Here is a 14,724-nt window from a genome sequence, read left to right on the forward strand (position 1 = left end):
TTAAACAGGATTAGGCCTTAGTTTAATTAGGACATTTAAGTAGCTTTCATAAACATAACTTAGGAAAAAAGTTATGTGCACCTTGAGACAAAACAATGGCACTGATATATTTTAAAAGAAGTCTATGTAAGATTGTGGCCAAAACTGGTACAGCAATAACTATCTCCTCTCCCCCTCCCCCCTGACTCGAGGTTGCCAGATAGGCTGCAGGATCCGGCAGGAACGTTTGTAGCTGCAGCTGTGGTAACTAGAGCAGATCTGGCAACTCAGATGCCTAAACACTACTGACTTTGTTTTTCAGGACAAGAAGATTTTTCAGGACATTTTACGTTTTCTCACATTTTTCATGTTTTCCAGGCCTGGAAAATTTGTCACCAATTTTCCAGGTTTTCTAGGATGAGTGAACTTTGCAACCTCGATTAAGGGTGATGGATTGTAGTATGATCTCAAAATCAGAACTATCAGACTATTTACTTTATTTTATTTTTCTGGTTTTATAGTGTATACTGATTCATCAGCACATGCTACTCCAGACTTATATCCAATGTAATGTGACAATGATTCAATCATGCTGACATGCTCAGATGCTGCTGCTGCATTTGCACATGAACCAACGGAAGGTTTGTTGCATCTTATTGTAATGTTTATGAGGTTTTTCACACTGCTAATCCTATCTGTACAATTTGTAGCATTCAAAAACTGACTACTGTTACAGAGAAGATTCTCCAAGTAAAAAAAGACTTGGCTATATTAAGCATGTATTAACTATTATATATTTATTGTCATTTCATAATTTTATTTCCCATTCAGGTTTGATGCTCAAATTGTGACACTATATCGCTCACAGCGAAAAGTTACACTGCACCATAAAACATTTTAGTAAATGTAAAAGTAACATCACTTCAATGGTGAGAACCAACTGGGCAGAAGAACAACTCGTTGTCCAAATAAGATTTTAATAAATATTTATTGCAAATCACTGAAATCCACAACATGTGCATACTTTATAACACATGCAACAAAACTATATTCGCCCTTGAAAGACTTTACAACAACAGGAACGGGATAAAGGTAACATCCCAGCCTTGCTACTTTTAATGTCAGACACTTTCTCCATGGAAACGCACACACCCCTTTCCTCTGTGCATGAAGGAAAGAAAACTGATAAAGAGTTGAACACTATTAAACCACATCTCAACATGAGAGACACAAAACATACATTTCCCATTTAGTAAATACAATGTCTAAGAGTCTACAGTCTCCAATATTCAGGAAAATGTTTGAAAAAGGCTTATTAATGTACTTTAAATCTTATTGTTTTTTTGTTTTTTCTCGTATGATACAACTATGAAACTCTGCACAAGTCAAGACGAGAGCTATAGGTACATTGTCAAAAGCCATTTCTATCTTGCATTTAGTAAAGGTTTTAACATCGAAGCGTAACATTAGGTCAGCTAAGATGACATTCTTTAAGACTTTGGTATGGTATGGACTACAAAATAACAGTAAAATGTTCTTCATGCGGACATTATGAATGTTTAAACTGGTCTTGATGGTGCCAGTGATTGCTTCACAAGTTTTCACCCAGTGAAGGTTTCTTATAAGACATTAAACATCACACATTGTAAAAGATAAAAAGAGGGAATGTACAAAGATGAAACAAGTGAAAGATGAAAACTGATTTTCAATAAAAAATATTATGATTATAAATAGCTTTTGTAATAAAGACAAGGATGTAATGGTAACGTGTATGAGCCATGCCATAATTGGGAATGTACAACAGTTCACCTGGGGGGAAACATTGTTCAAATCAAACATAAAGACAGAACACAAACCAATCTTTGAGGTGGCTAAAAATATGAATGAAAACTGGCACAGACTGCAAGACTGATGACAAAATAATTTTGGAAGGTTGTAAAGGTCATGCACACACTGAGGTAATGGTTCCTTGACTTTATTTTGAACATGTCTAACTCTATTATGTGTAGCCTTCACACGTCTATAACTGATGCCATAACGGTGTTTATTCCCTGTGCATGAAAGTTAAAAAAGAACAAATATAATAATAAAATAAGAACAAAAGATTAAGACGAGGACTAATGCTGAAATGAAGTGCTTGTAGTTGTAAATAATGCATTGCCAAATACAGTCAAATACTGTGAAAGCATTGCATTCAAGTGCAAAACAAAGTAAATCAACACAATTAAGACCAGGAACTAATAAACAAGTGGTTCTTATAGTAACTCATGGTTTGCTCAGAAAATGTGAACTATTTTAAACAGCTGATTCATTACAGCGGGACTAAGAAATTGCTGAACACTTGTCACTCCCTGCAAAAGAATCGAAAACCCCACAAATGTAGCAGGACAACCATCATCACTTGGAACGTTATGACTCAAGATAAAATAAGTGCAGCGTTCTGCAAATTGCCGACAGCGGGAATAAGGCAAATTCATGCAAGGCCATGAAACAATGTTTCATGTACGGATATTCACAAACTTATCTTTTTTACATATTTATAGGATTCCATTATACAAACAGTCACATTGAAAATACTCTTCTTTATCAGCAACAGCCATTTCATTCACTCTCTCAGTGATGAAATGTCACAAGTAAACAAACAACACACATTTCAATGAGAACGGGATCATAGGAATGCTAAAGACACTCTATTATCACTTTTTGAGCAGCTTCTTCCATGGCTGCTCTCAGCATTCAATCTGCGATTGTAACTGCCTGCGTAGAGTTAACGTGCGACGATGTAACTGCTGCATTTGCTGCATACGGTCCCTCTGGCGTGCCAAATTCTGCGGCATTGGGTAGCGCTGACACCCGTAAAGAAAGCGGTAGGGAATGCGCACGTGGCACGCTGTGGCACGGCAGCGCGGTTGAGGCATGGGCGGCAGAAGCATCCAGCGTTTCCGCTCGGCACAATAACGGTACGCCTCTTTTCGATACTGCTTATCCACATCGTCACTGTTCTTCCAGCCACCAATCACAAACACATCGTCGCCGAGATAGCAGATGGCTGCTCCCTCAATACTGGTTACTTCTGGGGGAAGACTCTCAAGAATATCATCAGAGATCCTTGCTGTGATCTTCTGCCGAGCTGCATCATCGCGTACGTTGGTATAACTCTTGGGACAGCAGGAAGCTGTGTGGTAGAAGTTAGTTGATGCTACAGCCATTTGAAACAAGCAGTAGTTGTCGATAAGCGGTAAGGAGTCAACTTCCTGCCACTGGCGACTGTCAGTGTCGTAGCGAGTAGTGACCGTCTTTAACCCATCATCGCTGTCTGTATCTACAGGTGTTCGCGCCGTTACGTAAACATATCGATCTTCGACGCTAATGGCCTTGACGTCTCTCAAAATCTTAGGGGCAGATTCTAGGTTGTGCCACTTGTCTTGGTCGGGTTCGTAGACACTCACATCTTTGAAGCCAGGGCTGAAGTTGCCATGACCGCCAATACTATACAGAATATTTTTGATGCAGGTGAGCCCAAAGGAATGCTTTCGTGTGGTGAGGTTGCTCACTTGTTCCCAGGTGTTGCGATTTGGATTGTAGCGCTCCACCGTCTTAGCAAATCCTGGTTCCATGGACCCAGCCACGTATACATGTGTATCAGTGGCAGCAATAGCGTGACCATCCAGGTGGTTATGGATGTGTGGTAAATTGACCCAACGGTCCTCGTATACAAAGTACCCTACGCACTCACTCAGGTAATCTCCTCCTTCAGAGACTCCACCAACCACCATGATAACATCCATGTTTTGGCCAAATCTTGGTTGGAATGTGGCCATGTACGAGGCCCAGAACTCTGTATCTGCAGATTTGAGGTTCTCGAAGCGGATCGCATGACCCTCCACAGCCTCTGACACAAGCTGTAGGCAGGCTGCGTTCTGTGCGACCAGAGGCTCGTTCTTCACCACTCTTGTAAGATAGGTCGGCTTTATCTGTGGCAGCCTGAGGAGACGAAAGAGTTCCTCAAAATACTTCACGCGTTCTTCTGAGTTCTTCTGAACCCATTTGACCACAGCATCAAACAGAACCTCCTCAGAGTCAACTGTTATCTCTGCGTCAGACAGCCAGTCTCTGACCAGGTGGAACGGAAGTGTGTAAAATTCCTCATCCTGAATGACTTTGTGGAAGTTGCGACGAATCATGTCAGCAGCGCGCAAGGCCAGCTGATCCAAAGTGTACATGTGTGCAAGGCTATGGACGGCCACACAGTTGCCCAGGCTGAGCTTCCTCTTGAGAAATTCTCCACAAAAATCCTTCAGTTGCACAAGCAAAAACCTGAGAGTGGAAAAGAAAATACATTCTTTTAGGTCTTACAAAAATCCCACATTACAGGCATAATATTTGACATAATATTTGTTCTAGTAGTCAGCTAGGGCTAGGTTTTGTGACGACATACAGTATTTTGCCATGATATCAAGTGTCTACTGATATATATTATGCTATACTGTTTATATGAAGGTATTTCAGTTGCGCTTGAACGGTCAACATTACAGAACAACGTTAAAATGCCTGTCTTGCCGAGTATTCACAATGTGTCTATAGTGAACATAAAGAGTTGGGAATGAAAATGGATGCGTTTCAGTATATTAGATCCATGCTGCTGTCTTGCCCTAGAGCACTAATGCACTAGGGCTGTGATAAAAATATAGATTTCTTAATCTGATATACTGAACTGATATAGATTCTTAAAAATCCCAAAAAGCGATCTTTCAGTCTTTCTGTGCTTTCAGTGGATGAATGAACAAAACTGCCATCCAGTTTAGATTTCTTAAACTGATATACTGAACTGATATAGATTCTTAAATCCCAAAAAGCGAATGAACAAAACTGCCATCCAATAAATAATTTGATTAAAATAATACACTTTTTGTAATAGTTAGCTTTGTTACTTTTGAAGTCTCAGCTTTCAAATTATGTCAACTTTATGAAGAAATTCAAACAATAAATACCATTTTGTTAGCCTAAAAATCTAGACACACCCTAGAGGTTGCAAATCTAATCTGCTGCGAGTGTAGTCTAGCAACTCTCAATACACTTCTGAGCTGTAAAAACCAAACTCTGGTCAGACCAATCACATTGTGTGTAGAGTCGGTGGGTGGGGCTTAAAATAATGATGGCAGAGTTGTGCTTGCGTGCTATTAGTAAACACAGAAGCTGGCGAACTGTGCTCTTTCGAATCAGCTTTGACCGCGACTCTTCGAAGACTTGGAGTTAATCTTTTCTCTGAGAAAAGAACGGCACTGAAGTCATTCTTAAAAAGGGAATGCGTTTTGCCGACCGGATACGGCGAAAGTTTAATCTATCAAATAGCTCCGCTTCACGTTGCTCTGGTTGGTTGTAGCTAGGGCTGCACGATTAATCCCCTGCAGGGATTAATCGAAATCGAACCGCAATCGCGATTTGGTTTGTGTGCGATTATGAAAGCTCAAAGGCTGCGATTTTAAATGAAATAAATAAATGCCCAGTGTGTTAGCGAAGAGCAGCTCTGTGATCAGGAGTAACGCTGCTCCGTCTGAAAGACTGCGAGTTGCTTATAACGTGCGTTTGAAAAAGCAACAGGAGTCAAACATCTTCACAAACTAGTGAAGCGTGCATAAACCTGTTCAACAAAAGACAACATTTAATAACGTGTTTTACTTCACTTCATATCGTCAGTCGAGTGTTTGTGAGCTGATGTGGCTTCTCATCACAGAGTGAGGCAGACTATGCATTATTTTATAGTATTCTATACAGTGATAAAAGTATATGACAATCAGCACTGCATTATAATATACTTTATTACTATGAAAATACCCTTGACGGCTTGAAGAACTCAAATGCACCATATTTTGCTGCAGTCGTGTTTATTGCCGTCATGTTTAATCAAAGCGTTTATATCTTCTGTTTGCATAAGAGTTTTCCTGAAAATTAATGTCATTACTTCTCTGAGGCAAATGTAGCTTTTCTGCTCAAGGGCGCCTTCTGGCCTTCAGTATGAATCAAAAACGTTCGGTAATGAATAATAAGAAAATAATACTTAATACATTTTAAAACGTAATAAACTTTTAAAAAATTATAAATTTATAGGAGTTTTTTCCCCCCACAGTGGATGCACAAGAGGTTCATATTTCATATTAAAGACATAGACTTTAAGAAATTATATCACAGATAAACAAACACAGATATTTATAATAATATTTTTTACTTTATAATATTTTTCTTACAATAACTCCTTAGGCTTAGACCTTTCTAATGTTTTTAGTCATAGGCTGTCTGCATATTAATAGGTAACCCAGCATTTTTTTTTTGTAAAAAGTTCTGTAAAATATTACAAATAATAATAATAATAAATAATAATAATTAGTATTGGTATTATTATATTTTTATATTTATTCTGACATACTCTATTATTTAATTTATAATTATGAAAATTTTATTGTAATGGTAATATTTCTTATTTGTAAAAATATTTTTAGCAGTAATCATAATAATTATTAGTCATATTAATATATAAACACAAAATGTTATATACACACACACACACTTTTCATTTGTAAAAAATATATAATAATCGCATTTTAAATCAAAATCGCAATTTTACCCAGAATAATCGCAATTATATATTTTCCCCAAATTGTGCAGCCCTAGTTGTAGCGCTATCCTATCGCTTGCAGAGGGAGTTTGAAAGACAACCGTTTATCCCGCCATTGGATTGAGCCCTGTCTATGGTGAGTTTCCAGACCAAACATCTTGATGTGGGTCTGGCTTGTCAGGCTATCATTTTAGCCCCGTTTCCACCAAAATTACCCGGAACAATTTGTACCAGGAACTTTTTTACAGGAACTTTTCTCCCCCCCAGACCTGCAGCTGTCTGCGTTTCGACCGCGATAAAGTTCCGAGAAGATTAGGCAAATTAGTCCGGTGATGTAGGACTGCGCGCGACTGCTCCTCCAAGCCAGTGACGGACAAGGGCTGTCACTTTTTATTCGATATTCGAATATGCATTCGAAGATGACGTGAAATATCCGTAATCGAACTATAAATAAACTATCCGGTTTTTAAAGTGCCATGTAGCGCAATTTTTTTTACTGTCGGTGCGTTTACATGGAGCACTGTAATCAGTTTAAAAGTCCAATCTGAAGGAAAATGCTCCATATAAACACCTCAATCGTAATAAAAATGCCCAAACTGAATGAAATTGTAATCGTTTTGAGATGGGTGGATAAACCTTTTCATGAATCGATCAAACGAAACATTTCACCATGTAAATGACCTGACCGGATTACTTTTGAGTGTGCGTCCTTATGTGACAACAGCGCGCGCCCCACTGAAGAGCACACGTCGTGCTCATGCACCAAGCATGTTGACAAGAGAGGAAAATACATTTTTCTGAGGGATAATCTTTTTATTTCATAAGAAGTTATGAAGATAATGTTGGCATAATGACACTGTCCCTAAGCCTATGTAAGCAAACAATCAACTTCTTCAACTGCGCCTGACATTAGAATTAATTTTTTCTGAGATGATTATTACACTTTACAACAAATGAATAGCTTTTATAAAACCGTATAAGTCCTGGTGGCCGTTGAGAGTTGCTATGGCATCCGTAAACACATTCCAGCTGCTGGAGATGACGGCGTTGTAGATAATCGAATGCATTGCTTGATATTTGATATCCGTTCGAATTAGATTTTTTTCAAAAATGACAGCCCTAGCGGACAGTAATCATTTTTGTGTGTACCGATTGAAAGATTTAGTGGATTTAGTTATTATAAGCTATTTATTTGTTTAAATAATCATCTCAGAAAAAATAATAATTCTTCTGTCAGGCGCAGTTAAAGTAAAAAACTGCCTGGGGCAATATACGCTGTGTCATTACTCCAACATTATCTTCATTATCTTATAACTTACAAAATAAAAAGTTAACCCCTCCGAAAAATTAACTTTCCTCTCTTGTCATGAGTGCGGCGTGTAAGACTTTTAAAAATGCCGAGTTGAACTAAAATGCTGCATGAGCTCAACCAATCAGCATGTTCAGCGCCCAAGTCCCGCCCTCGAAAGTTCCTGAACTTTTTTTTGAAAAAAGTACTACCCCGTGAGCAGGGCCGTTTGGACGGGGAAATATTTACCCGGAACTTCATTTATACCCTGGTTCCTGCGGTCTAAACACACGAAGTACCACCCAAAGTTCCTCGTTCCTGGGTAAAGTTCCTGTGGTGGAAACGGAGCTTTTGATGCTCTTTAATGTGTAGTGCCTGTAAACCTCAGTTCAAGTGAAAATAGGCAACAGTGCAGAGCTCACGTAGACTGATCATCTTTTCCTCTTTACTGCTAGTTATAGCATGAAAAAAAACCCAAATGAACATCCTAAGTTACAATGTACAGAAATCTGTTTCAACCGCAGAAAGGTGCCAATACAACAGCTTGTAAACAATACATCAAGCAGATGGCAAACATTGGGGTCAGAGAGGACCTAAACTATTAAAATATATATACAGATTTACGTAAACACTTTTTTAATCAAGTCTTCAGTTCTTCTTCTGTGTCAGACTAGCTGTCTGACGCAGAGATAACAGTTGACTCTGAGGAGGTTCTGTTTGATGCGGTGGTCAAATGGGTTCAGAAGAACTTAGAAGACCGTGTAAAGTATTTTGAGGAGCTCTTTCGTCTCCTCAGGCTGCCACAGATAAAGCAAAATCAAAATGTAAGTGACTTAATGTTAATTAATTGTTTATGGAATTGTCATATGAAATCAGTGTCATTTTCAGTAGTGATGGTGTTCAGGAAAACAGCACTCTCTTGGTTGTGTTGTGATGTTTTTAAACTGTATTATATGTTATAAAATATAAAAATTTAACATTTTGAATTTTTACTGCAGTATGTGACTGAGTTTCTCTGTGTAAGCAGCGCTTATTTGTTTCCATTTCTCCTCCAGAGGCTGCGCGAGTCTCAGCAGCACAACTGTCAGTTCATTATAAACAGTATATATTATTATCCATTAAATATCCGGACAATCCTTAATCTCAAGCCCTAAAACTGATCAGAAAATGTAACGAAATGTTGTAGAAATGTAGTGGAGTAGAAAGTAAAATATTTGCTGCAAAATGTAATGAAGTAAAAGTCAAAAGTATGCACTATTAATTCTACTTAAGTAAAGTACAGATACGTAAAAAATGTACTTAAGTAAAGTTACGAAGTATTTGTACTTCGTTATTCCACCACTGTGTATAGGGCATTCAAAGTGAATATGATGGCCTCCATTTACTGGTTAGATACAATATAGTTTACACTGAGCGGGTTTTGTCAGTCTTTAATCTCCCAACTGAGAGTCCAACTATGCTATGAATGTTTACATAGTCTTAGTTCTCATGGCCATCTACTGTTGATACCACCTGGGGTACTTTTATCTTCACAGTCAGAAGTGATTGCCTTCACACTTGGTGTGTCCTTCAGATTAGCTCAAGAACAGTGCATAGAGAGCTTCATGGCATGGGTTTCCATAGCAGAGCAGCTGCATCCAAGGATAACATAATGTGCCAAGCGTCTATGCTGTGGTGTAAAGCAGTGTTTCTCAACCGGTGGTTCGCTACCTACTAGCGAGACTTTCTATTTCGTATGTTGAATCATTATTGCCATAACTTTCTAACGCTAATTCTAAACTGTCCTATCACAATACTGTATCACTGCCGCGAACGGATTAAACAAGGTCCTACTCTCTTTACGCAAGCGTTTTACCCCGTTGCTTTGTAACGACAGTGTGCTCGAGATGCCGGAATTCCTTCTGGATTCAAACCAGACACGAATATCCAGAACTCGCAGATCGCACAATGAAGTTTCTCTTGCCATTCAGCACCACCTATCTTTAGCCCCTTTCACACTGCACGTCGGATCCGCAATATTCACATTAATGTGAGTTTAGGGATGGCCCCTTCCTGTTCCAAAATGACCAGTGCTCAAAGCAAGGTTCATAAAGACATGGATGAGCGAGTTTGGTGTGGAGGACCTTGATTGGCTTGCACAGAGTCCTGACCTCAATCAGATAGAACAACCTTGAGATTAGAGTGCAGAGAGAAAGGCCTTCTCGTCCAACATCAGGGCTCAACCTCACAAATGCTCTTCTAGAAGAATGGTAACAAATTCCCATAAACACACTCATAAACCTTGAGGGAAGCATTACCATTACCTTAGATGTTATAGGACTATCCTAAGGATTAATCAAGTCCATGTGCAAAACTTTTGTGAATATAGTGTACACCAGAGCTTAATTTAGTGCAGAAAGCCAAATCTTTTCAACTACATATACCCCTGCGATACCCCTGGATGACAGCATCAATCAAGAAGTTAAAGCTTTACTGCTGGAATGGTTTGCTGAAGTTCACTGAAGTGCCTTGAAATGCACAGCATTATTCGGTGTTGATGTAATTTCCACATCTAGGGCTGTCAATGAATATTCTAAATTTGAATATATTTTCGAATATTTTTTTTAAAACCGAATTTCAAAGGTGAAAATTAATATTCACATTTCTTTAAAAAGTGAAGAAAAAAAAAGCCCTCTGTAGTAGATACGTGGCTGTCTGCTTTACTCATGGGCTTGCTAGAGCATCTGAGGGTTCAGGGACAGGTCGCAGGAGTCACACTGTCAGAGGAAGATGGAAAAAAGTGCAGAGCCCAACTCGACTACAGCAGAGAAAGCAGTTTTAAACCTCCAAAATCTAAAAAGTCATGTCTGGAAGTACTTTGGATTTTGGTCAGTAGGAGGTAAAATTGTTGAGCCGCGAGATAAAGTTGTATGCTATGTAAGATACAGTTAGCATTCCATGCCTCATTTTATTTAACGTTAAACAGAAACATTACTAAAGTGTAGGCTACTGTACTGACTGATGAGATATTGCATAAATAAAGGATAAATGCACTGCTTCCACTGGTTTGAATATTTACCCTTTCATGTCAAAGAAAAGTTCACCGCAACACAGCTCGCTCGGAGCGTTCAATATGCTGTAAAACTTAAATTAATATTAATAATATTCATTTCAATCACTGAATGAAGCCTGCTATATTTGTGAAAAGAGTCACGACCTGAAATTGCTTGCACAAAACACTTGATCAGCACTCAAAGTTAGTCATTTAAACCGTTATGCACAAAGAGCGTGAGCTGAGGGTGAGAGAGGGAGCGAGAGAGAGAGAGAGAGAGTGAGAGAGTGAGGTCTGCGGTCTTGGCCATTAGTTGATTTACTTGTTTTTGTGTAAGTAATACGTTGTCAAATATGTTTAAAATTAAATAGGTTACCTTTAGTAGTTATGTCTCTTTGTATTAATTTGTCCTGTTATTGACAAAATCACCCAGATGTTCGAATACTTCGAATATTCATGTTTTTTTAGAGGGAATATTCAAATGTCATTTTTGAGCAATTTTGACAGCCCTAATAGCATCAGTATCAGTATAGCTTTATTTAATGTCATGTCAACATCTGTGGCTAATAGCCAATACCGTATTGCTTAGATTACAGCTCGGTCAGAGTAAGCTACAGTTTTCTCCTAATCTCTAACAGTTTCACCTAATATCCATTTGAATTTTACACAAGTCTGTGCAGGCCACAAAACATATCAAACCCATTTTGAATTTTATTTTCATGTTCGATATGTTTTGTGGTCTGAACAGACTTGTGCATATAATCTGCTCTGTGTTATCGTATCTCTGGAACGGAGCAAACTGTGTGTGCGCTGCAGAGGTTCACTTGACATTAACGCAAATCCAGACTTCATTAGTCCCAATGTAATGCATATTTACACTGTGTGAATTGTTCTCTATGCCCTATCCGCTTGTTAAGTCGTGACGTAAGGAACGCCGTTTCCGGGTCCAAGCCTCAACTCGTTTCACTTGAGAATGCCATTGACGCCCGTTTATGAGCGTGATTTATTCATATTAAACATCAAACGTTTAAAAAAGTTTAACATTTTAAATACTTACAGTCTACACTCTCTGTGCTCACAGCGTCACATACATTAATATTTTAACGATTTAAAAAAGATGAATCACTGTCTGGCCATCTAGAATTTTGGTATGGAAAAAAAGGTTATGATTATAGCTTTTTTTTGTAGTATCACACCACATTGTGTGTGTATATTAGCACCGTTTGTAGTTTTTCTTGTGGTATAAGATAGAGCGTTTGGACCCGGAAGCGCTGCCGCGTGACGTCAGCCTTAACAACCGGATACAGCGCACTGTGTGCCAATCACCATGTAGAAAATAGTAAATGTGTGAACAAGTGACCAATTTTAGCCGCAGCTTAATCATCTATTTATAATGTAGGGGCCGGGGCGCTTTAGATTCTAGAGAGCATTTGATTGGACAGAAAATCTGATAAAAAGCTAAGTGCAGTGATGTCTTTAAAATCATTGATCCGTATTGGCAGAAGTGAAAGACTAAGTTTTGAATGCTTATCTTCTAAACGCAAATTTTGTAATTGTTTTGGAACATAACCAATTTATAGATAACAATAAAGGGAGTCGCACACCGGACGCAAAGCTCAGCACCTTGTCTCAGGTATCTAACACAGGACGCACACATTATATACGCGTAAGCTCAATTTTAAATCGACTACTGACAGAAGAGCTGCACGATGGGTGTATCTTGTAGCACAGGGTGAAATCAGTATGTAGATTGACAATTTGAGAGAAATATAAATTATATAACAATGTAAATTTTATATAAAACCTTGAAATGGCGTTATGGGGCGTGGCAGGATTTTAAACAACTTCCTCAGTGGTTGCGGACAGGCGTTGAATGCCGCTGCCGGTGTGTGTACACTCATTGAAAACAATGTGTTCGAATTTTAAAAACGTGGCCCCCCAGCCAACAATTTTAGGTTATAAGAACATTTCTCTAGCGTTTCCATTAAGTTATAAAATCGTTTTCTGAATGTTCTAAGAACGTTAAAATGTCCAGTTTGTGAAACGTTGTATTAATGTTCTCATTAGGTTATAAGTACGTTAAATAACGTTCTTATAAGGGTGTGGAGTATGATCAAATAAAATATTCCAGTTTTCTCCTTTAAAGTACTTGCTTATGTTTATTGACATCTTATTCTTTCTTAAAAAAAGGTAAAACCACTTTTATAATTGACTTTTATATTTATATTACATTTATATTTAATACATAATTAGTTTGTATTAATTAAATTGAACCATAATCTAAAAAATGAATCAAATCACAAGCATGTGAATCAAAACTGAATCAAATTTGTATTCAATATCCAGCCCTATAACACACAGATCTAATACTGACACGTTAATTTTCATTCCCAACTCTTTACATTCACGGCAGACGTTCACCTAATATACCTGCTACTGTCCATGTTTATACTATTAATCAAGACAAAGAGAATCACTTTTTGACCAAATAACTTTTGTAGATTTAATAAAACTTTTTTTACATTTAAATTTCTTGAATTTCTTAAATTAAATAAAGCTACTGTAAACATTAAAATGGTAAAGCAGTAGAAGCAGTAAAAATAATATTTATTATTCTTATATTTGTTTTAATGTATTATTTTACAATAAAGATAAAATAAATACAAATATAGTGATATCATGATATGACTTAGTGTGAAAAATGAGGTGTTGTCATGTTGTCCACCCCTATATTCAGCACAAACCTGACTCTACACACCCAGTGTGGCTTTTTGTTAATGCTGTGTTATGTCACCAGAACCAGATATCTTTCTCGTCTTTTTTTTTTTTTCCTGAAAGGACACATGAACCCATTAAGTTCACACACAACCCCACCCTCTCCTTCCTGCAAGCAGCTATACCTACGATGCCAAAAAAGCTAACAGTTACTTGTTTTGATTCTGAAAGCGCCTGTGATGCCCAAATGTCTCAGACATATCTGATGCACAATGTGCATTTGATCATACATACTAACAACGCTGTCTAGGTAGGCAGCAGTGTTTTGACACACAGCTATGATGTCTCTCTCACCTGTCAGCCAGCTCCAGCACCTCATGCACATTGGCGGTGCTCACTCGGATCTCGCCCGTGTACATAAACTGGATTACGCTCTCCACTGTCTCCTGGTCGAGGCCTGCCTCGCTGCTCCACTCCTTCATCTCCACCCGGCGCGTCACAGACTCCGAAAACTGACCACTGAGCAGCGGCGTGAAGTAATCCGTGGCCGCGGCCAGTACTGAGCGGTGGGCGGTGAACTCGAAGCTGTTGGCGGCTCCCGGAGAGCTGCTGAACGCCAGCGTCACGTCACAGAAGAGTCCGAGCTTCCGCTGCTCGTTCTGCCGTCTGGATAGCTCCGAGCAGTGGGTCGCGGATGCGAACTCCTCGGCCTCCTCGGACTCTCCGTCTCCCGATAGAGAGCTCGTCGTGCTCGGACTGCCGGTGTTTCGGCTTGCGTCCTCAGGGTTCGGGGCGGCTGCGGCCATCTCGGTGTCCGCGCTGTCGGTTCGTAAAGTGCGCAGTATTTTGAGGTGGTGGAGCACACTCAAACACACACACTCAAACATAAACAGCGCTCAACATGCACATGCGCACACACACCATACAGCGCAGCAGTTCTGTTGACGTTACAGGAACTGACGCGAGACACGAGGGCCGATCTGGGAACGGATAACTAAAGAAATAGCACCAAAGAAGTATACAAAAACGGTATAAAATGTAGTATGTAATAGGCTTATTATAAAATTACAAAAGGACACAAATAATAGTATTTCTGTT

At 38.9% G+C, this 14,724-nt stretch overlaps 1 protein-coding gene across 1 annotated transcript; it reads right to left on the reverse strand.

Annotated features, from left to right (window-relative positions):
- Positions 1-948: 948 nt before the first annotated feature.
- On the reverse strand, positions 949-14,502 carry klhl11 (kelch-like family member 11). The gene is made up of 2 exons (XM_067429170.1): positions 13,981-14,502; positions 949-4,296 (listed from the first exon to the last, which is right to left on the reverse strand). Exons 1-2 carry the CDS (start codon positions 14,430-14,432, stop codon positions 2,709-2,711), a joined length of 2,040 nt encoding a protein of 679 aa, XP_067285271.1. The 5' UTR covers positions 14,433-14,502; the 3' UTR covers positions 949-2,708.
- Between the last annotated feature and the right edge of the window lie 222 nt (positions 14,503-14,724).

This window comes from Pseudorasbora parva, chromosome 21 (assembly GCF_024679245.1).
Source record: "Pseudorasbora parva isolate DD20220531a chromosome 21, ASM2467924v1, whole genome shotgun sequence".
NCBI lineage: Eukaryota > Metazoa > Chordata > Actinopteri > Cypriniformes > Gobionidae > Pseudorasbora > Pseudorasbora parva.